At 40.3% G+C, this 24,035-nt stretch overlaps 1 protein-coding gene and 1 long non-coding RNA gene across 9 annotated transcripts in view; one reads left to right on the plus strand and one right to left on the minus strand.

Moving 5' to 3' along the window:
* Positions 1 to 6,467, plus strand: part of TAB3 (TGF-beta activated kinase 1 (MAP3K7) binding protein 3) — a 44,465-nt gene extending 37,998 nt beyond the window's left edge. For all 8 annotated transcript variants that reach the window (XR_015284100.1, XM_023918531.2, XM_086879811.1 and 5 more), the window contains one exon: positions 1,849 to 6,467. Coding sequence is in view for 7 of the 8 variants with exons in the window: in XM_023918531.2 (XP_023774299.2) it covers positions 1,849 to 1,997 (149 nt within the window). In the remaining variant the exon portion in view is untranslated. The remainder of the gene's footprint in view (positions 1 to 1,848) is intronic.
* On the minus strand, positions 6,422 to 22,371 carry LOC147653948 (uncharacterized). The gene is made up of 2 exons (XR_015284101.1): positions 22,244 to 22,371; positions 6,422 to 12,012 (listed from the first exon to the last, which is right to left on the minus strand). It is a non-coding gene; the product is annotated as an uncharacterized LOC147653948 (long non-coding RNA).
* Between the last annotated feature and the right edge of the window lie 1,664 nt (positions 22,372 to 24,035).

Raw genomic sequence — 24,035 nt, forward strand, 5'->3', positions numbered from 1 at the left:
TTTTTCCTGAAAATGGTTTGTGTGACAAGATTTATAATATTGTGTTTCCTCTTGCTGTAAACTAGCACGTACTGCACTTGTTAGTGGAAAAGAAGTAGCTCTTCTGAATCAGTAATCTTGCAGTCTCCCTGGCACTCCAAAGTTTGTAAATGAGTTCTGGTTGCTGATAACACTCCACAAAGGTTTCTGCAGGTGAATTTTGAATTCATATTAGGAAATTTTCCCCCCTCTTTTGAAGCAAGTGTTTTACCCTTCAATGTAAAAAAATTATTACTGTGTGTAAATTTTAAAAGAAAAAGAAGGCATAGAACTTCTGCTTGTGGCTCAAGGAAAAGATAATACTGGGAGGAGTTCCCTGCATTAGGTGGTAGTGTCCAGGAAAGCAGTTAGCATCAGGTGAGCCATGGTGTGCAGGCAGCTGCCTGGGGTCACCTTAAGTTGCAGTGATCATGCAATTGATTAAGAAATTGTTAACTTTGTGGTGCTTGACATTCTCTTAATTACACTACTATATTTGATGTATTATTTTAAAGCAAAATAACGTGCAAAACTCATGTGAAATAAGTTATTTTATTTGGCAGTTAGGAAGATAGCGCCTTGTAAGGATTTGTAAAGCCAACTTCCAGGTTTTGTCTGCCAGCTTATTAGAGATCAGTTGTAGGGCTGCTGTACTGCATTCAGAGCTTGGATTTTTACATGGAGACATAATTTCATTTTTTTTTAAATAATAAATATTGTTGAATATTGACTGTTGAAAGCGTGGGCAGACAGACGGGTGTGGGCAGACAAGGTTGTGCTCTGTGCTGCCATCTGGCTAGTCAGTGGAACGCAGTGAGTGCCCACACTGCCTGGCTTACCAGGAATTTGTTGAGGTCAAGCACTGCTGATGTGACTGTGCAGCTTCTGGGCTGGAGACTGTTTGCATGTAAGCAAAGAGGTTACTTTCATTTCCTTTGTTTGTCTCTGAAGACTTAAGTACTACTTGCACTGAGGTCATCAGCCTCTGCTGCATTTCTCAGCAGGTGGGGCAGCAACTGCAAATTTGTGTGCAGTTACAAATTGCAGGCCTTTGTTAGACATAAGCTCACGGATGTTTAGCAGTTGGGTATCCTAGCCATATCTTCTAGGTATGTGTTAATAAATATTGTGTTGTGCTCCCCCAGGATGGGGGAATAAATACTGTAAATAAGTATCCCTTATTTACAGTAGATAAGGTGTTGAGGTGGTGTCAGGAGACTTGGAAAACTGAGTGTTTCTGTGGGTTAAGGCCTAATGTCTGATTTGCATACATACTGATTTTATGAGTGAAAACAGACTTAAATGATGCTTCACATATCTATATCCCTGCTTCAAAGGTATGAGGAAGAATTGTCTTGTTTTGAAATAGGCCTGTCATTTTATTTTTAGATTGTATCCTTTTTCAGCCTGAATAAATGCTAGAAAAATATGTCTTTTGTCAGACTGAAGCAACAAAGTTAGAAGCAGTTTCCCTCTTCAGGTAAAGCAGGGTTGTTGTAATTTAAAATTTGGAAATAGACTGCTGTGTGTAAACCTTAACAGGATGGTGCTGCAGTGACAGTAACAAACTTGTATATTTTAAGCTATTAAACCTTTAGTGGTATCAGTGACTTAACAGTGGTGAGTGCTCTACTTGGTTTTGTGTTGACTCTTTATAGAAGAAATACTTTAAATATTCTCATTTCACAAATGGAATTAGAACTGCTTTAGGGAAAGGTTTCCATGTTCATTTTAAGATAGACTGTTTAATAGGTGACCTTCCAGTAGTGTGTTGTTGACTATTAATCCTTCTCTTCTGAAAGAAAATGTTTTCTTTTGGCTTTTCTTTAGAGCATCAAAACAGCTCCAAACAGACTCCACGAACTCAGCCAAGAGATGAAGACTTTGAAGGGGCCCCATGGAATTGTGGTAGCTGCACCTTTCTAAATCACCCAGCACTAAATCGCTGTGAGCAATGTGAAATGCCACGATACACCTGAAATTCAGGAAGGGGCTGCACTGGGTTGAACACAGGCTCTCAAGCCAACAGCTGTAAGAGAAGGAAACATGGGGAACCTTTCAGTCCATCTGCCCGGCCTTTGCCAGTCAACAATCTTCATATTGCAAGGGGTGGGAGTAATGTGTTAGGATGTTTCTGCTTCTGCTGCACTAGAAAATAAATAAATTAAGGGTTAAATTCTTTCCCATTGCAGTGAGCGAAGCAGAAAATGAAACCTGAAAATGTAAAAGGATTAATTTTGAGAAGAATGTATGCAGGAAAGCAAGTAACTACTGGTGTTTATTCCTGTGGTTATAGTTACTGCTTAGTGGCTCTAAAAATAAACAACCAGAAACTACTGTTTTTTAAAAGAAAATTATAGGACTCTTAGTAATGGTGTGAAGTGTTACACTTAACCAGAAAAACTGAAGAGCCAGAGCTGACTTAACCTGGCCACAGCTAGCTGGAAAACAAAGGCTCCCTGTGCTTCTAGATTGTAAGCTACTGAAAAAGAAGACAGGTAAATGCAATGATAAATTTTGCAATGTATAAAAAACAAGGAGAAGGGTATTTGTAATTGCTGCTTTTTTTCAGGGTAACTTATGTCTACAAAAAATTGCTGTTTGAAATAGTGACCTGAGGTGACTAAATGAGGAACCGTGTGAGTGTAATAGAGAGTGTAATCAGAGGTAATTTTTTACAATCCCGTTTGCTTGTACAGTGCTCACCTGGCTGTGTCAACACTGGTAATAAACCAAGAATGAATTCTACCACGTTGCGGATGAAAATCCTGCTGCATGCTTTCATTGGGCCGTCGTGTTTCCAAGCTCAAAGGATGCTTTTCTATACAACCATCTGAGCCTGTGCTCTGCAGCAGCACAGTGACATATGCCAAACACAGGCTACTCCAAATTCCATTTGGAAGACTTGGGCTCAGCCATGGTTGTGTTTGAGAAGAGTTTGTACCCAGTTCCTTAGGCCTTCTCAGCTTCCAATTTGTGAAGAATTCATGGTGTTTACAGCACAGAAGGTACTTTGTGCCCCAGATCAAAGTTAGCTGAAAGATAATTAATCAGCTCTTCAGTAAAGGTTTATTTGCACATTATAAATAAACCAGCCTGTACAAAATAGCAGATGCCAGATCTTGAAGAATTACACACAGCATTCTTTCTATTTTGATCAGGAAATATTTGTCATAGGTTAAAGAACACAAGACTTGCAATTGAAAATCCTGCTGGTACTTATCTGCCTATGATACACTGTATTCTAAGGGTGATGTTCAATCTGTCTGAATGCTTCAGGCTGCTGGAATAAAGCAGTCGATACTTTGTGATCGAACTTGGGTTTGGGCAGCTGAATGATTCTGTGACACAACTGTGTGACTGAGTATGGTGTTCTGTGTCCTGGTCAGAGGCTGGTACAGTGCATTTGAGTTTCATGGTATAACTTCATCACAATTCAGAGATGCAGCCAAGCACTTCAGCTGAATTATGGTAATTGACTTGGTAAAGCAAAATTTGCTATCAATTTTACCATGAGAGTTTTAAACTGCTTCATTTTAAGCTGTTCTTAGCTAATGGCAGCCACATCCATATTGTCAATTACCACAGTTCTCTTGATGTGTGATAACATGCTAAGCTGTGGTAGAACAATCATATGTCTGAATCCTTATTTAAAATAAAGCAGCATTTGCAAGGGGTGGGTGGATATAAACTCATCTTGACTGCGTTGCTCAATCTGGTGTCTTCTGTCCTCACAATTTTATAAAGACAGCAGTAAGACCTGAACTGTTGATCTTAGATGAGGAACCAATATTTTATCTGGCATTTTTCAATATGTTCTTGCACTAACTAAATCTTCAGGATAATTTTTAAATAAGCTAGATCTCCAGCAATCGGTGTGTACCACTGATGAGCAAAACAAAGTCAAAGGCATCAGAGATAGTTTTCCACCCTTCCTAGTGATACACATTTCTGTGGGGGGAGCTCATCATATTTGGAAGGGGGTAAGCAAGTTACTGTCAATTACTGTCAGCTGTAATTGAAAGGCAGATATTAATTTTGTGCATATCAGTGGACAGTTTGACAAAACTGAGGACTAGAAAGCAGATGAGCAGAAGCATTCCTCTTATCAGCTGTATAATGAATGACTCCAAATAATACCAGTAACTTCATGGCTTTTCTATCCTGATGCCTTTGTCATTGTATTATTTTAATTTTCTGTTCCTTTATACTTCTGGTGAAGTTCTAGAAGCATTTGTTTTTGCTGGAATTACAAAAAGATAGCAACTGAAGTGACAGCAAATGAGAGTAGGGCTGTCATGCAAAAATACATTGTGCCATTTTCAGAAAGAATAGATGCTACTATATTTTGAAGTTATGTTTTGAAGTTTTGAAGATGTGATTATTTGAAGGAGGAGGTGCAAATATGCATTCAGTCCAAAAATGCCCTGAACTGCAATAACCATACACGGAGACTTGCAAATCTTAGTCCCAGCTTCACCAGGGGAAGAGAAAGAAGGCTGCCACCACAGCAAGGTACTTATTGGAAGAGTGAGTTAGCACCATTAAATTGAAAAATAAGTCCTTTGTACCAATGATTTTACTTTTTTTCAATTACTCTCATTTGTTGCTTGTACAAACAAACAAAGAAAACCACCACACCTTCTGTTGTATTCTTTTATTTGTAAAAAACGTTAATAGTGAAGACTTGACATGGTGCTTGAATATTTCTAGTTTGTTAGACTGTAATTGTATTTTGAATATTGGAAGATCCATTTTCCTTCTGAAAGCAGGTGATGCCATTCAGACCCCAACTGAATTGTAGATTATACCAAAAAGATTGGATTATGGAATATTTATTGAATGCACATAAAACCCTAATGTCAGCTGGCATACAAAATGCACTGTATTGTATAAAACGTGTATGTGTGTGTGTGTGTGTGTGTGAGAATGTTGGGATGCTGATGCTGTTGTGTTGAGTTAATGCACTACTTGTGTTTTCTTTTTTCCTTATTGACTGAGCTTTCCCTCAATCATGCTACTAGATGGGTAGAGTTTGTAACTGACTTGGACATTCAGTTATTGAAAATGATCTCACTGTTCATTGAAATTTTATAAAGCTTATTTTATATTTCCTGTGCTATTAAGAGGAATTTCCTTATAATTATAGGATACTACTGTAGTTCTTTAAAAGTTTATTTAGAGTGGGGCTTGTGGAAAAATTATTCAGAACATAGTAAACCAAAAGAAATCCTGAACTTTGGATCTACTTTTAATTTGATGTAATTATTAGTCTTGCGTGGGTGAAGAGGAAAGGGGTGGGAAGTCAAGCAAAAGGAAGTACTTTGTAAAATGTAGTCTTAGATCAGATTGAATTGTGTATCTGTGTGTCTGTGGTATGTGTGTGTTTCCCTTGAAAAATGGGAGGTGTGGTGAAAAGGTGTAATAATTCTTAAAAGAGCTGGTCTCAGTACTTTCTGATTATGATATGCTACTGAATCACATTTTTTTTTTAAAAAAGAAAAACAACTTTTGCTCAGTAACTTTATCTCTCCCAGCTATACATTTCTCACTTCAGTTTCTAAATACTTTAATACTTTTTCAGTTTCTAAATACTTTTACATTTAATATTGATTGTAAAATCCCTTGAAACGGAAATAGAAATACTTGAGTTGAAATGGGGACAAAATAAAACCAATAAAGAATGTTTTAAAAAAGAATGTGAGAATATTAAATATGTTAAAAACAAGCTTGTCATCAGGATTATGGTTCTTCTTTTAAAATCCAGTGATGTACCCTAGAATGTGAACATGACTATCCTGATGAGAAGTGAATGGTTGGACATAAACAATTCAACAGCCAATTTGGTACCACAGAATTGATGTGCTCTATACTGCAGTGACTCCAAATCCCACCAGGAAGGAAGACACGCACAGATATCACATCTCACAGTCAGTACTGTCTCTGTGTGCAGCTGCATTTGTTTTCGTTTCAAAGTGTCAATTTTACATAAACCCAGACATGACTGAGTTTTGCCACATTTTTTCAGTTGGGGCTTTCATTGCTGTTTATGTCCATAAATTCAAATATTTTTCTTGGAATAATCAGAAATCAATGGAGTTCATGCAATATTATAATCCTGGATTTCCAGTATCTTTGAAACCAATTTTAAAAAACTGTGTTCTTGAAACTTATTTATTTATGGTGGCACCAGTGTATCTAATCCATACTTCCTGCTGTGTGAAACCCTGTTAAATTTTTTCATTAAAAAAAGAAGACACGATCTTGTTTAATCCTGTATATATGGTGTCTACATTCTAGATTTGTGTATGCTGTGAATGAACTTATTACTAAGAGATGAAATTGTATAAAAGCATTCAGAGGCTATGCATGCATGGTACCTCCAGAAAGTGCATACTCCAAGTTGCAGATTCCTGCAAAAATAAATTAATAAAACTAAGCAAACATCACATCCTGCATTTGTTCTTGTATGTAGTAGGAAACATTTTAAAAGTACATCCTTTTTTGGCCTTCATAGCCTGGTTGTTTCTGATCTCCCACTTGGACCTGTAGCTATAGCAAGTTTATTTCAGGGCTTTTGGGGTTTTTGTTTTGGTGATCATTATGCATTTGCTGAATACTGAACTGGGGTCCAAATCCTGTTCCCGTGGATGTGAATGAGCAGGCATCCCATTTAGATGATGGATATTCTGTGCAGTTTCTGGTGTGGAAACAGGACGTAGCATGTTCAGAGTGTGAGGCTGACCTTAGCACTTCTCCCTTCCCTTTGAGTGGAAGGTTACTGAAGGAGTAGCTTTACCTGCTGTAGCAGCTCTGGGCTGTGGGCTGGATGATGGGCTGGATCCCTGCTTAGCACCAGTACCGAGTGTCTGCATCACAGAAGTCCCTCTGCTGCTTTAACCTCTTGGAAAGGCACTGCTCCAGGAGAGGGTGGAGAGATGGAAGTGCACGAATCCGGCACTTTTCTGGGGTTGTGTTTTCCATCGCCTTGATGGCATCAGCTCCCCACAGCCGGCTGTGCCCTGCCAGGTTCTGTTCTCACACACACCAAAGGTCCTTCAGCACCTTCCCACTGACAAATCTGCTGTGCTTCAGCCAGGAAACACAGGTAAGAATTTCACTTTGCATTCTTCTTGCTAAGTTGAAGTTATCACAGTTTCAGGAGAGATTTGTATTTCAGTTAATCATTTGATTTTTGTTGCTTTAGAAATCATTGCAGTTGAAATCAATTTTAAAAAATAAAACCATACAAAAGTTATGGTACCTATATTGTGCTAATGGAGACCATACAGAGCCAAAAGACACTAGTCTAACAAGTGGTCACCATTTTTTTGCTGTTTCCCTGAACTCAGGAGGAGGAGGATCTGGCAGAATTGCGTAAAACCGGTTGATTAATTCCTTAGAATTGCTTTATTTTTGTCAGCAGTGAACCATGTCTTAAACCTGTGGCTCTTTGAGATGTGGTTTGTCCTGTGGTCTGGTAAGTACTCCTGGAATTTAGCGCTGCTGCTTCTAGTCAGGATAGTCTCTGCTGTGATGGGTAGGTGCTGTGTATCCCTTATTGCAATGTCTCTGGTTGTAAATGCACTTTTTGGAAGGAGCTGATTGATAACCTGATTTTGTCTGAACAGCTGGACTCAAAGTGTTATGTACTCAATGGATCACCTGATTTTTTGTGGAGCCCTTGTGAAGTTGTTAAAGAAGGGACTTTGTTAATTTTTAGCTGAAAGGTCTGTAACTGTAACATGTTCTAATCTGACTGTAAAGCCAGGCCAGACCTGTGAAAACCTCTTTCAGGGGTGCCACTGTGCTTCAGAAAATACTCTGTTTCTCTAGAAAACAGTAATGTATTGAGTTAAACCAAACGAACAAAAAAACAAAACCCCGAAACCTGCAACAAACAAACAACTCTTCAGGTTATTTTTCAGATAGGCAACACTTAAAACTTTGCATGTATTTGCTGCTTTTGCAAACTGTTTTGAAGATACAAATTCATTGTTCTTTTTTCCTTCTTGCAGTTAACAAAATCTTTCTTGCCATGTTTGCTTTAAAATGAAGTCACTGTCATTCTGTTACTGTTCTGAAACTAAACCGCAAATCCTGGGAATGACGGTTGTGTAATGCAGGTGCTGCTTTGCTTTTGACTAAAGGCTTATTTTTATTCTGAAGAGTTTTAGGAAGTTTAGGGAAAATATGGAATACTTCAGGAAAAAAGGTGGTAGGTGAGGAAGGTTTTCATATGTTTGAATGTCATATTCTAATTCTAGACTGGTGCAGCTCAACAGTGTCTTGTACAATTGGTGCCAAATTCTGGTGTTGGTTGCAGTGACTGAATAGTCACAGCTCAGATATTCATCCCAAATTCTCAGTGGCTCTCTGCTGAATTGTTCTAAAGTATCCTGAACCAGTCTTACACATTTCAGGATTGGGGGATTATATTTCCTTTCACCTGAAAGTATTACTCTCTACTTCTGAGCCAGTCAGTTAAATCTAACGATTTTGCAAGACAGTTGATTTTGGCAATACCCTGTGTGCCAAAGAGTGCCTGCTGTGACTGCCTGCAGTCAGATCCATGTGGAGCAGCCCTCTGACCCCCCAAGGATGGGCAGAGTGACAGTCAAACACACTTTCCAGGAGGTGATGGGAGTAAGCAGGGTCTGAGAAAACTTTCCAGAGAAGGACTTGAGCTCCACGAGAGCTTGTGAACCCTTCCCTCTAATTAATTTTCTTTATATGCCTTGCTTTGCTTTATGGTGAGAGCTGTGGTGGAGAACCTTGGGTGACTTTCACCACCGTGGATCCTGAAGCCTCATGGCTTGGTTGCTGTTCCAGGTAACTGATTTTACATTTCCCCCAACCCCCATTTGTCTCAAAAGTGATTGTTCATAAGCCAAAAAGACATTCTTTTATATTTTTGCTTTTTTTTACCAATAATGTACGAGCATGAAGCTTTCCCTGATGATCATCCTTCAACCCATGAAAATTTCAAGGCTGCAGCATGTAGGTAACAAGTTGTGTGTACATTCACACCCTTCCTCACAGCACTGATACTGCTCAGGTCAGTGTTGTATCACACAGGGAGAACTGGATAAATATGAATCAATAAAGCAAATCTTAGGAAAAGAACACATAATTTTGAAACTTAGTGCAGGCTTTAGTGTTCTTTTCAATTTCAAACTGAGCAGCAGACAGGCTGCCGTGATCCTGGTGCCCTTTTAAGAAAGCCAAGCCAATGCTAGTAGTAAGAATTGTTACCTCCAGTGAAACAGCAGCTGCCAGCAAAACTTACATGCCTTGTGTTGTATACACTGAAGTGAGATATTTTAAATAGATTTTTTAAAATGTATGTTGAACTTAGCTTTTTATTTAATCAATTATGTGATTAGTGATTTGCATGCACAACATTAATCTAGCACTTTGTGTATCACAGTGTTAAAACTGAGGTCCATGATTCGAGTGATAGCAAAATCCTTTTTATTTTTCACTACAGCACTATTAAACTTGCCAGACAAGATACTGTGTGCCCTTTAAATGTTCTGTCATATTTTCCCAGTTGCTCAGTTGCCTTTCAATACAAATCTAAGATAAAATATATCCTACTTTGGCCAAGGAGACTCCCCATGTATCTGATGGCTCCTTTACCAAGGTTATCTGATGGATAGCAAAATTTTTCTAAATTAACACAGTTCTTGGTATGGATGTTCATCTGGTGAGCATCACCTTCTCTCCAGCAGCACTTCTGTAAATGGAGTAGACTCTTAGAAGTGGAAAAATCTGAGTAGCTGAACTATGAACATTTAAAGTCAACTTTTGAGTGTTGAACAGCTGTGTGCAGGCAGGATATGTAATGAAAAATAACCATTATTGAGACATTCTGGGATGGTTATCTGCAATGGGAGCTGATGCAATTTGTATCCCAGTGCAAGGGCCACTGTTCATGTAGAACTTCAGGTTCTCTCTGAATTGAATACTAGAAAAGAATGAGTTAACTGTATTGATTTCTTGCTTGGTGCTAGTTAATTCCTAATTTTGGATTTTTCCTCTTCACTTCAGAGGCTGAGGTGCAAAGCCCTAGCATTTCTGATTTGTTATGGTGTCTGTTTCTTTTAAAATAAATTCTTGGTAGGAATTCAGCTGTCTCTCATGAGAGGTTGACTGTTTTCAAATCCAGTTGTATTCTTGATTTGTGGGGCTGAGAAGCCATGGTCACTCTGCCTTTTTGTCTTTCTGATCTGCCTGGGTCAATGGTTACGCTGAGACTCACTCCAGGCACCTGGGTCTTCCATCTCTAAGGACTCCTGTGGCCTGGTGCCCTCTCCAAATAAACTCTCCCTCACTGGGAATGAACTGGGATTGTCTTACTGCATTGACAGGATCTCCACACTACTGGGGCTATGGAAAATGAGATTTTGGGGATCCAAGCTGTACTCCTAGATCAGGGAGGGTGGACACCATAGCACGGTCCAGGAGGCCAGAAAGGCTTTGGAGGAGAAGCCAAGTGCACACAAGTAGAGGTGCCAGCAGCAGGGGAAAGGGAGAGGCTGGGCTGCTCCCCGAGAGACTCCGTGTCAGCCCCGCTGCCGGGGCATCCTCGCTGGATGTGTTTGTGCGCTCCCAGCTGTGCAGGAGCCGATGTGAGGATCATACCCACGGCAACACAGCAATAGCAGGGTGTTACACTAAATACAGCTACACTATTTCAGTATTCTGGGTGAGACTCAAATCATCTCTACACCAAGAAGGGAAATGCAGATGTTTTCATGAGCTATAAAAACCACCAAGTGCGTGGAATTCCCACATGGTGATGCTCAGCTTCAAAAATGAAAGCGCATTTATTGCAGCAATAAATGCAGCGTGTGAATGTTTCCCAGTAGTTTTCAAAGCTGTTCCTTAAAACTGGAAGTGAAAGATAAACCACTTTGCTCATTTTCCAACTCACAAATTCTACTGGCATCAAATTTGTTCTAGATAAGAAACTGTTTTGAAGGAAATTTTCTGTCCTGACAAATTAAGGCCATCCTTCATATCCAGAGGAATAACTTACTGTCTCCCAGATATTAATTTTGTATTGTCTGGGTTTTTCTAGCTTCTGTAGGTGTTCAGGTTGTTATAAGGTCATGTTATTTATCAGCTATCACATTTTTCTACCTGCCTTTGCCAGCTGCAGTCAAAGGCCTTTCTGGGCTCCTGCAGGTCACTCCCCTGTGACAGACACACACGTGTGTGACCTGGATGTGTGTCATTTACTGCCATGCCACTTTCTTACGGGAAGAGGTCAACACTTGTGCCACTAGGATTCGGAAATCCCAGCATCCTCAAACATAGGCTCCTCTCGTGATCTTGGTTGCTTCTCAGAGCCTCTCTGCTTCTCTCTCTCTGATTTTGGGGCAGCCAATCTGAGTTACTCCTTTTGAAACTGCACAGATTTAAGAGTTTAGTGACAGAATTTGGGAAGAACTATAGCCAGTTGCCATTTTTATTTATAATATTCATTATTCAGGTGTGAGAGGAGTAAAGTGATAGTGAGGAACATCAAGAGGGAGATGTGTTGGTAGCTGTGTTCAAGACATTGGGATTAACTTCTGCTGGTAGTGGTTATTTTTCCAGGTGAGTCTTATGAAAGTGCAGTAGAGGGAGACAGCCAGTTCCCTGGACCTGCTGGCCACTCCTCTTTGATGCAGCCCAGGGCACCACTTGTTTTCTGGGCACTAGGTCAAGGCTAGCCCCTCAGCCAGCAGCACCCCCAAGTCCTTCTCTGCAGCACTGCTCTCAGTGAGCTCTTCTCCCAGTCTGTGCTGCTGCCCAGGCCAGGTTCAGCACCAGCACTTGGTCTTGTTAAACTGCATGGAATTCCCCTGGTCCCATTGCTCAAGCTTCTCTGTGTCTTTCTGGATGCCCTCCCATCCTTCAGGTTTGTCACCTACATCATTCATCTTGGTGTCATCTGCAGACGTCCTGGGGGCACTTGCTCACCAAGTCTGCCCTTATTGCCCTCTTCCGAAAAGAGAAGAAAAAGGGTCAGATAAAATATAAATGATACTTTCAATATTATTTTGTAATAAATAGATAACAATTAAACAGCCAATTTTTCTCTCTGATTTCCTCTTTTCTTTCCTAATGCAGTTCATTAGCTCAGGGATGATTCTCAGGAATGCCACAGTATAAAAATTCTACCAAGGAGTATGTTCAGTTTGCCACCATTTCAAATACTAGGAATGAAAAGTCTGCAGCAGATTAGGCCCCTGCATGTTCTGTAGGGAGAGGTATAATCTAGATTAAAGCTCTAAATATCACACCTTGACTGAAAACCTTGGTTTTTTTCTTTTTCCTGATTTTTAAATTTTTTTTTTTAAGGTAAGGCTGCCAGAGGTGCTGCACTAATTCTGAAAGGTGCACTAGTAGCACTAAGTCTATATGACTTAGTTTTGTTCATCAGCTTTGACAGAAGATGCTGGTAAAATCTAATATTTCTTCAAGACAAACTTCTTAGTCCTCAGGTCACATTTATTCCCACACTGCAGTAGTTCAGGATTTCTGACAGGTTAATCCCAAAGCCCTTTTCTAAAGTTTCAGACATTCCCTACAAAGAACAACAGTATCACTTGAACACTGAAACAGTGCCCTGTTCCTCCCAGGAGGAGAAATGGAAGGAGTAGGAGGCAAGATCTCCAGCTCTGTGGGCATGGGAGCAGTTAGAACCTGCTCTGCATCCATCGGTTTTATCATCCCTGACAGATTTTGAAAACAAAACCAACATCAATTAGTCTCAATTTACATTGGTGTGATGCACAGGCCTCTCCAAGGTAATCTTTTCTTTGTTTCTCACTTTCCAATATATGGAGTTTTGCAATTGCTCTGGTGGGTGTTCCACTGCAGTTGAACCACTGAATTTAACAAAGACAAGTTCCTTACAAAAGGAGTATCTGTGACATGAACCACAAAATGGGTACTCATACCTGTTTTGTTTTTATTTTCATCTGATAAAAAGATATTGATAGTTTTACCTTTACCTGCCCTGCTAGCAGGATGTTTGGAAGTGTAGATGTTTGTGTACACAAACAAAATAATCCAGTTTACTGCTAGTTTGGAGCTGGTCCCAGAGGGGCTGATCGCTTGCATGCACTGAATTGACCACGGCAGAGCTGACCAGGTGTAAGTACATAGTTTTGGGCATTGTCCAAACGCCTGGGAAACACTGACAGTCAGCCCTGGGGCATCCACCACCTCTCCTGGAAACCTGCTCCAGGTTTTGACCACCCCGAAAGTAAGGAAATGCTTCCTAATATCCAGTCTAAATCTCCCCTCGGGCAGTTTTGAACCATTTCCATTGACGTGTCAGTGTCCACAGTGAGCTGCAGGACCTAAGTAACTATCAGGAAAAGATTTATTGTATTGCAAAGGGCTTGTGAGAGTCCAGAGATTTACCTGGACAAAGAAATTTAAAGGAATTCAAGCCCCAGAGATGAATTTATACAATGTGCTCTGTAGCATCCCTAAGCTTCTGAGAGTGTCTAAAACAAATCAGCGCTTCTACACAGCAGTACTTGTGTCCAAGCACTTGATCCTACATCCAGGTAAGCCAGAATGGCTTGGAAAAATTGGCAAGGGGTGATGTGAGTGCCTAGAGAAACCTGATCATTGCGATTTTCATGTAACAGCCTGAAAGTCAGGTAAAGGAGGATACCGCAACTGCACTCCTTGTTCAGTTCTAACTGCAGAGAAACCAACATTTTGCCTTCTGGGAACTGACTTCTGGTGCTTATAGTGAGTGTAGTGTTTGTGTTCTCAGCATCTGAGACTGCAGTGGGCATTAATATATGAGCCACTCCCAGCCACTGGTAAAGCAGTTACCAGTATCTGCTTGTAACACCAAGGCTGCCACTCAGCCAAAGCTTTCCATTCCAAATCCTGGCAAAACCACACATTTACCCATCACAAGGGTAAATTTCTGGCATATGACAAAGTTCACCTTGATCGTGTCATTGTATGGAATAAATGTAGATTCAGAGACAGGCATTGTATCTGTAGGTATGAGGCTCTCAGGGAGATGTCTTGTCTTTCTAGGGGCTGAGGGGTCACTTTTACTGAGTTTCATGAAGATCCACATGCCACAGACCCTGTGCTGAGCAAACCTGCTGCTATCATCAGTCCTTTGCTGGATGCAGTAAAATTACCAAATACAAACATGCTCAGCACCCTTCTCTGGAGGTCATGGTGGTGCTGCTGTGGCTCTTGCTAAAGCTGAGATAAGCCATAAACCAAAGGAATGCCTGGAAAGCTTTCCTTTCTCTCTCTCCCAACCAGACTCATCAAAGAGTTCCATTAATCCCAAGCTGGGATAATGAAATAGTTACTTTCCTTACAAAACAAGGGAAGGCAGCTATTTTTGAGCAGTTAAGAAGCTGACCTTCAAGAGGACAGCATTGAAGCCAACAACATTCCCACAACATCCTCTGCCAGCAGCAGAGTGTTGCTGGTGAAACACAGGAGCAAACACTGCACTGGCCCAGTGTCACCCACCATGAGCTGAACCCAAACCTGTCACACCCCCAGTGTGACCCCAGCCATGGCATCAGGCACCGGGCCAGAAAACACCATCCCTGCCTTCCTGAGCAGTCCTGGACAGCAAAATTCAAATTGTACAATCTTCATCTCAGCACAAGCTATCAGACAGCTGCTGAAGGAAATCCATGTGAACAAGTCATAGTTCATGTTTAAAAACACCTACATCAACTTCTAGGTGGTTTTAGGAAAATCCACTTAAACAAAAACCAATGTGAATTAACTACTTTGCAGAATTACAGAATTATAGAATGTCCTGAGTTGGATGGGACCCACAAGGATCATCCAAGTACTGTTCCTTATGATTTACATATGTTAACTGATTAAAGAAAAGGTTCAGTATACATAATACATTCAGTATGCATAATACAAGCCTTGAAAATAAAGAACAGCCTTTGCTACATCAAAACTAGAAACAAACAAATTATCATTATTAATGTACTGAGGAAAAAGAATACACAACCCCCTCTATAGACAGATAAAATATGCCTAGATGGTCACTACCATTTTTCATTACATTAAAAGAGGTAAATGGAAAGAGATGAGCAGGGTAAAAGGTGTTTGCCTTCAGTCCATTCAAATTGAGTTATCCCCCACATTGGATATGTATCAACTCGAAAACAGCTGTGAAATTGCTGGGACTGAGCCTGTGTAGAGTAGCCCCAACTGAACTATTACTTTATTGGCACAGGAGTTTATGCTCACAAGAAATCATGTTCTCAGTACCAAGCCTGCAGTGACATTTTTCACACTGGAACAGAGCCTCCTGCACAAAATTGATTTCATTAAAATTCTTAGGGTAAGGTACAAGGAGAAGGTTTGAAAACCAAGCTACAAAGGGAAATAAAAAATCTGCCTCCCTCCAAAACTTCTGCAAGAATCCAGTTTGTCACAGGCATGCCTGCTGTATTACTGCCCCAGATTAGAGCCTTGGGGTAAAAAAAACAACAACCTCACAGGTTTTAATAGTATTTTGTGTTACCTGAAGATATCTGAATTTAAATAGTCATGGATGAAACAACTTAGAACACAAGCAAAACATTTGCTAAGAGCTACCCAGTGCTGATTTGGATATGTGACAATTCCTAACATGCTTTACAGGAATATTTATGAGAATGCAGTGAGCACAGTGTCCAGCAGTCAGTGTTTTGTGTGCATTCCTGGAATCCCTGAACTGCAGCACTTACAGAGATTACAACACAGAGTAAAAAGGTATTAGCCTGGAACACGCAGGTCTATTTATTTATACAAGCCAGTTTTATTTAACAGGAAAATATGGAATAAATCAGCTCTAATATTAATGTAAGTTCTGATTTTCAGCACTAAAGCACCTTTGCAATAGTGGAAATTCAGGGAAGAGTATTAATGGAAAAAGTCTCTTTGGTTCGTGTGCTCAGTTCTCTTTTCAATAAGAAATCTAATTTTTGTCCATGTCTTCTACAGGCTTCATTGATTGCTTTTCATTCTATTTGTTACTTGTTTTGACAGCCTGGACTGTGTACATTAAGAAAGGCAGCAAAATTTGGTGCTAAAACACGGAGGTTCCTTTATCTTGTAAACATAATGAGAAGACATTTAGAGCAAGGCTGAATATCATCGGTGTAAATAGGAAATACCTACAAGTCCATTTATTCCACCTTTCATTCTGACAGGAATAATTACTGTTTAAAGCTCTCTGCCTGAAGACTTATAATCTTTAGGAAAAAATCAACAGAACCACATCTTTCAAAACTGAGAAGAAATTAAACTGTACAACTTAAATCTCCACTTTGTCTGGCAACCTGTCGATAATACAAGATGCAGCAGTTGTCTGATTAAAAGAGCAAAAGAAGCATTTTTTTTCACAAAGAGAAATAAATCTTCAGAGCAGAGTTTATGTAAATTACAGACATTAGACACTGGAAGAATATAAAAGATGCTGGGGCTGAGTTTCAGGTTCACTGTAACTCTCTTTTACTGCAGCTCACAGAGTTATTAAATCAGACACTGATCACAAAGCCCTTGTCAAAAAATCCCTATCTGCAGGGAAAGTTTGAAATTATTTTTTTCAAAGAAAGCCTGAATACCATTTCTATTAACTGGGGCACCAAAACCTGAAGTAAAAACAACTGAATAAATTATAGACACCATGCTATCTTTAACATCCCAATCATCTTTTACTTGCAAAAAAGAACCAATGGGGGCAGTGGGTTTATTTCTTTTATTTTTTGGGGGTCTTCCCCACCCCCCAGAATAACACAGAATTAATTTAGGCAGTTTAGTCTTGCTTTATGCAGGTGGAGCTGTTTGCTGGTGCCTCAGCAGGTACAGAGTTAGGGGTCTGACCCACTGTGGAGCTGCTCAGCCCCCCATAGCACGTTCCCCTTATTCACAGTCAGCTTCTCTAGGAAATTATGAACTGTCATGGTGTTCATTCATCATTCCCTAAACAATTCCTGGTTTTTACCCCAACACAATCATTGCATCTCTGTGGAGGGAAAAGGATTATCTGGAGCAGTTCATCATAATCTTGGTAGGCTATTAGAGGAAAAATCAAAATGAAGTTGTAAAGCATAACAAGATAGAAGGCTTAACTTGGAGATTTCCTTCTCCTTTATATCCTACTGTATGTTTAATATTCAAAGAAAATACTGTCTTCCCCATGGGGCAATAGAAGGAAACAAAGGGCTAAGAAAAAGTACTCAGAAAGCAGAGAGGACACTGAAATGAGATAGTGAAAAGGGATAGAGCTCTTTGGTTTTTTTAAAAGCATTTAAATTTAAACTGTAATTAAACAGAAGGCCGACTGGCAAGCTAATATAGAGAAGTTGTAAAATAAACATTGCACAAGGGGCATTTTGGCTACTGCTGCTATGACAGGGCTGCACATTGACTTTGGCAGGAGGATCCTTGTGGGAAGCCCAGGAGTGAACAGTCCAAGCCCTGAGAACCCTCACACAAATGCAGAGCTTGTCAAGTCTCCTCAGGGGAAGGTGAAATTCTTAGCCATTGGAATGGTATCTGTTTTCTTCTACAGAGCCTCTGGTTAGTCCAGAGTTTATTTATACAACGTCCCACATGTAAATGCCATGGGTTTTACATAAAAATGTAATAAAGAGAGTCACAAACCTGCTAATGGTGCAATGCTGGGTAATGATTAACTGAAAAGCCAAAGTAAATTAATAAATTATTTGTTAGGCTAGAAAAATAATCTTCTTTTGAAATATAAATGATGATGTATGAACCCTCACAAACAGCAACAGAAACATCAGGCTTGTTGTCTGACAGCTGGGACTGTTCTCCCTTACATACCATGAGGAACTAATGGTTTTCCAAAAATAAATGCTTACTGTGATCTTAAGTGACAAATATGTAGCTTTTGAGGGTGATAAAAGTCCTCAGCTTTTCAGGGCTCTTGTATCTGATTCAGTAATGACCTGCTTGTGCCTTTCAAAGGATAAATATAGCATAAAAATCAATACTGAGATACAGAAATTCTTGGTAGCTTTCCCATTATTGATTAAACTTTCAGAATTTAAGGCAATGAAACATTTATTACTTTTTCAAACTTTTTTTTTCCTCTGAAAGATTCTTACTCCAGTTTTGCCATCCTGTCCTTACATTTACTGGTTTCACTTTGCTTCAGGCACTCTGTATTTCAAAGTGCCAGTGATGTGAGATACACACCAAAATTTCCCCTACTTCTATTTGATCTGTCTATTTTTACCAGGTCTCCTGAAAGGACTTAAGAGGCCGCTGCACAGGATCTGCATATTCATTGTTCCCATTCATCAAGGAACTCAGACCTCCCATCCCTCCTGGGGAGAAGGATGAAGCACGGAAATTGTTCAAAGCTGATTTTTTTATTCTGGAAACATACACCTACTTCTTTCTCACTGAAACTGATAATGCTAAAATACAGTTAAAATTCTTTTCTGAATAAAGATATTTCCCTGGATCAGAGCTGTTACATCCAGCACTTTGTCCTGGGTATATATATATGTATATATAATTTTTATTTTTTCTATTTGCCTGTCCTTAAATTAAAAATGCACTGTCAGGCAAAACTAAAATCCTTTCCTGTCCTTCAGCTTTCAGATGGGAAAAGCACATGATGAAATACAACAGAAATAATGACTAGACATCTTTTTATCTACAAATATTTATGTTAAACCATTATTAATTTATAAATAAAATAATAATAAACTATTCCTTTATAGGTTTTTTAAAATGAGGTCCTTAAGCTATCAAATGTCATTGATAGTTTAATTTAGTTGCAAAATCAAATTTCAAATAAAGATGCATTAGCAGATACCAACAAATAGATGCCTTTGCTTTAAACTCCAGCTTCATTCCATACAAAAGATGCATCAATGTTTTAGTGCTGAGGGAAAGGAACTTACAAATTGTCAGGAAATCTTTGATGTATCTTGTAGAATTCAAAGTCATGGAATCATAGAATGGTTTAGGTTGGAAGGGGCCTTAAAGGTCATCCACTTCCAGCCCCCTGCCCTGGCAGGGGTGCCACTCACTATCCCAGGCTGCTCAGAGCCCCATCCAGCCTGGCCTTGGACACTTCCAGGGATCCAGGGGCATCCACAGCTTCTCTGGGCAGCCTGTGCCAGTACCTCACCACCCTCACCGTGAAGAATTTCTTCCTAAATTTCTTCCTAAAATCTGCTCTAATCCTGCATTTTTCCATTTTAAAATCATTGCCCTTTATCCTGTTGCTCTGTCCCCATATTAAAAAGTTCCTGCCCCTCCTATCCATAAGCCCACTTAAGATACTGGAATGCCACACTGGAGTCTCCCTGTCCTTTTCTTCTCTAGGCTGAAAAGCCAGTAACTTTCTTCCTCTTAAAATCAAAGTAAAACTCTTTCTGTGTCGCAGTTACTGAGAGCACAACAAGAAAATGTTTTCCCTGAGAATTGGAAGATGCAGAATTTATAGCGTTGTTTGAGGCTCGTGCTTGGGCAGGAGCAGGGTAAACCCTGTGTGCACCACTGTTGTGGGAGGCTCATGTCAGGCAGAAGGGATGACTGGAGTGAGGGATTGGCAGCTTCTTCTTCATTTCAGTCACCAGACCATCATCATCCTCCCACCAGCAGCCCTCAACTCTGCTTTGCCAGCACAGCTGATGGGAAGGGTGGAAGGGGGTGTACACTCACCCTCACCAGTGAGGCCCCTGCAGCCTGCTCTCCTCAGCCTGCTGAAACCTGTGGGAGGCTGGACACTGGTGCCAGGCAGTGGAAGTGCCACCAGGGACTCCCTGCTCAGGAGCCCCCAGTCCTGGCAGCCAGGAGCTCCCCAGTGCTGCACAAAAGCCACACAGCAGGTCTTGTGCCTGTGGCCACTGCACAGGATTTTCTGGGAACAGTTACCAAACCCTCCAGTGGGTTGTCTTCTATTTCCACTCTCTGCACTTAATCTGTAGTTCAGTGTGCTGGGTTACAGCGAGGGGTGTAACCAGACAATGGCTTCTACCCCACTGCATTATTTATTATTATTATTATTATTATTATTATTATTATTATTATTCCTGATGAACTCTCAATGGTGCTGGTTTCCAGCAGCTGCCCAGGGCACACACAGCTGCAGGCAGGGTGTCAGATATGGGAAAGAGGCAAAGCCTGGGCAGGACAGCATTTCTTTATTCTCACAAAGGGATTCAGCTCTGGTAGCTACCCCCAGCCCAAGGGGCTCTGCCAATGGCCCACAATGGCTCAATGGCCCCAGAGGGCAGCTGTAAGCACCTAGGCCACCAGGGAGACCCCAGAATATCCTGTGACTCATAGAAATACATCATCCCGTTGTGAAATTCCCTGCCCTGGGGGAGATACTGAACCTTCCTGCCTGAATCTGACCACGTATAATCTGGGTGCCCTGGGGACTTGGAACAGCCACAGCCATTGGACAGATCCAGAGGAGAACCCCAACTTCCACAGGATCACTGCTTTCAACAAGCCTGCAACCATCGCTTCCCCAGGAGTGCAAACACTGCTTCATCAGACTGTGACCACCACCCTCACCCTGATCAACAGGGTGCCAGGCTGTACTCTGACTTCATGGGTTTAAACCAGCTCTTCTCTATCATTGCATTTATTGTAACTCTATTATATTGCAATGCTGACCTGAAATCTCTCTCAAGGTATTTGTGTGGGGTCCATTTCTTCTGCTGGTTTACTCTCAAACCAGCACATTTAGTTATGGGAAGGAGAAAAAAAGATGTCCTTGAGCAGTGCCAAAACAGCCAAACTGCTCCTGCTATTGAAGGAAATAAGGAGAACACATCCTGTCTTGACCACAAGGTAATTACTGGGGTAAACATTTCATGAGATCTGCTCATGGCCCAGTCAAAACCCAGGCACGTCCCCACATCCCCAGAACTTCCCCACTCAGTCCTACTTTCTCTAATGAAGTTTCAGTGTTTGAAAATGAGCAAAGAATTATTCAGACATGAATTTGGTTACTCATGAGCAAAGAAGACCTGAGCAAACCCCAAAGACATTTAGCGACCCAATCAACAGCCCACTACAAAATATTTATCCTGAAGGAGCTAAGGAAACATCACTTGAGTGATTTTAAATGACTATTCAGGGCTTGGAATAGAAATGTTTTCAATAAAGGTTTTTTCTAACTAGCAATTAAATTCTGAGGTTTTAACTGCCTTTGGGGTATTTTAGACAAGCTTTGCTCATTAGCCCCATCAGGAGCAGCAGGAGGAGAATGAAGGTTATTTTGAAACCAAAATGATCATGCAGGGAAAAGCACACTGACTCAAAACTTAATCTGGAGCTGATGGTTCATCACAGTTAGTAGGTAATAGATCAGTGACAGAATATAAATAATACAAGTCCCACCATGCAGCCTGAAACACACAATAATTGCTAGGAGTTTATGTATTCATCCACCTACTCACATTTGGATTTTAGAATAATTTGTGAACTTCTTGCATTCCAATAACAAACTGCTGTATTCACTTTTCTGTGTCCCCACCAGAAAAAAAATCTAACTACAATTTTTCAATGATTCATCATGTTACAGATCAAATCCTAAAAAGCAGAAAATACTATTTAATTTTAAAAGGGAGTCAAAAATAAAAATCACCTATTTGACATATTAGAGCTGTATGAAGCACTCTAACTGTAAGATTTTCTTTCAACACTTTACAAAGGAAGGCAATGGAAAAATAATAAACTTCAAGTAGAAAAATCCCAACATACACTACATCACAGAGAAAAAGAAAAGGTACATAAAGAGAAGATAATTCCTTGAAACCCAACATACTTTCTATGTGAGAGCTGTCTTCTAAAGTCCAATTAGAGGACATAAACATGCTGTCAACTCCAACAACACAAACAATACATGATTTGAAATATAGAATTATATAAATCTTCTCCTTGAAGCTTGAGAAGAGGTAAAAAGTAGAAACTATAAAATACTTACAGATACACATAACTATACCTGCAACTGATATCTTTAATCCAGAATTGTAAATACTGAGAAAATCATATTAAAATAATTAAAGTTAACAATGGTAATCCCCTTAAGTGGAAAAGTGATCCCTAGAGAAGGAGAAAGTGGAAAAGCAAAAAAATCATTGTCTGGGAAACCAGTTGTAGTCCCCTGGAGGAAGGGAATAAAGTCTTTTTCCTGTCTGTGTTCCTTGGGATATGCACCTACCTCATTTGGTAAATGCACCATCCCTGGGGCAGTGGTGAGACCTCATGACTTTCCTCACCAATTAAAGTTTGGCAGTAACAGAGGAGCTGGTGGCAGTGAAAAACTTCCACCCCCATCCCCATCCCTCTGGGACAATCAATTTATTAATTAAGAGCTTTACCTTCCACCACAGAACCACAGCTGTATCACTCAAACCTGCTTGGGGTACAGCTGTAAAGGATGAAATGCCACAGGCTGTGACTCATTTATTGATCATCCAGGAGTGCCACCAGGGCTTTTCCTAATGCATAAAACAAAGAGCAACAGGGTTTGCTATTGCCAAAGGAATGAGCAGTAGTCAGGAGCAAAGCATGTACCAGGAGAAGGAGTATGGGAGAACAGGGAAGTTCATCTTTCCTATAAGACTGGGTACAGTAATATCCAGAGAACACTGGATCCTGGCCATAGGAGGGAACAAATAGAGACAGATCTTCTGTTTTGTGACCTTTTCCAGATATATCCTCAGTGATGGCACTTTGACTGGAGTTAATCCTGAAAAATCTGGTCTTCAGCTATTGGGCTGCCCCAAAGAAATTCCTCTTTGCTTGACAACAACTCCTCAGCTCCTTCCTGGGGAAAGCAGCAAGCAGCAGCTGCTGCAAAAGGCAGAGCCTTTCCCTTGCTTGTTTCTTAGAAGCATCAAAATTTATTGGCAAAGACAAACACAAAAAAAAGCTGTAGATAGAAAGATTAGGCCACATAAAAAATATTTCTGTTTGTCCTTCCTCCAGGATCACAGAAAGGAAAACAGATCCAAATCTGTTTGAGGAGGAAAGACCACTTTAAGACTTTAAGAGGAGGAAAATGTCCCTTTGGATGTACAGCACACAGCCTGCCTTCTGCTCCAGCTGTGGCTTTGGGGCAGGGCAAGGAGAGAACAAAGCTCTCCAGAGCAGAATGCACAGGGGGCTGCAGCCACCATTGTGGAGGCAAGAGTCATTGATGGAAAAAGAGGGAAACTAATAAAAGTTGTCTGTCCTTTTGAGATCAAAGTTACAGCTCCACTTGTGGAGGAGTCAGGAGTGAGGGGGTTTGAGCACGAGATGGAGGAGAGCTTCTCTTGCATTTTTTGTGAGGTGGTTCAGACAACAAAGGAAACATAACCCAGAGGGAAAGCAAATCTGTTGAACGCTACACACCAGTGTCTTGATGACAAGATATAGAAGAAAACATCCAAAAACCCAGCTTCATTTTGCCAGAAAGCTGTAACTGGGAGTCAGTTAAGTGAGAACAGGGAAAATAAAGCAATGGCTCTGAAAAGGAGGCAGAAGGGAGGAGGAAGTGAAATGGAAGTGATGAAAGCACCACCTCCACTTTCAAGCCATTAATGATACCCAGCTGTTTTTCACCACTGAGAATATTACTTTCCTCCCTCTGAAAGTTAAGCTAATGCATTCTATCAAACAGGAAAGAATTTGAAGTGACTAATACCCCTCTTGTGCAGAGAGGTTTTGGTATGGTGCTTTCATCCTTCTTCCTACTCTATCAGCAGAGTAGCAGAGAAAGCCATATTGAGTAGCTTTACACAATTAATGCAATTTGAGCACTGGCATTTACATTGAAATCCTTTTGCCAAGATTTAATTTTAAAAGTTGGTGGTTTCCTTTTACATACTGAATGAAATAAATTTTAATTAAAACTTATGTAGTGCTTTAAGTCTACTTCCATTACATAATTTATTTGATACATTTGATAAACCTGTGCAATTACGGCACTCTGGACTTTTAAATTGGCTTTGTTTTTTGTCAAAGAA

Source organism: Cyanistes caeruleus, chromosome 3 (assembly GCF_971803275.1).
Source record: "Cyanistes caeruleus chromosome 3, bCyaCae1.hap1.1, whole genome shotgun sequence".
In the NCBI taxonomy this organism is placed as follows: Eukaryota; Metazoa; Chordata; class Aves; order Passeriformes; family Paridae; genus Cyanistes; species Cyanistes caeruleus.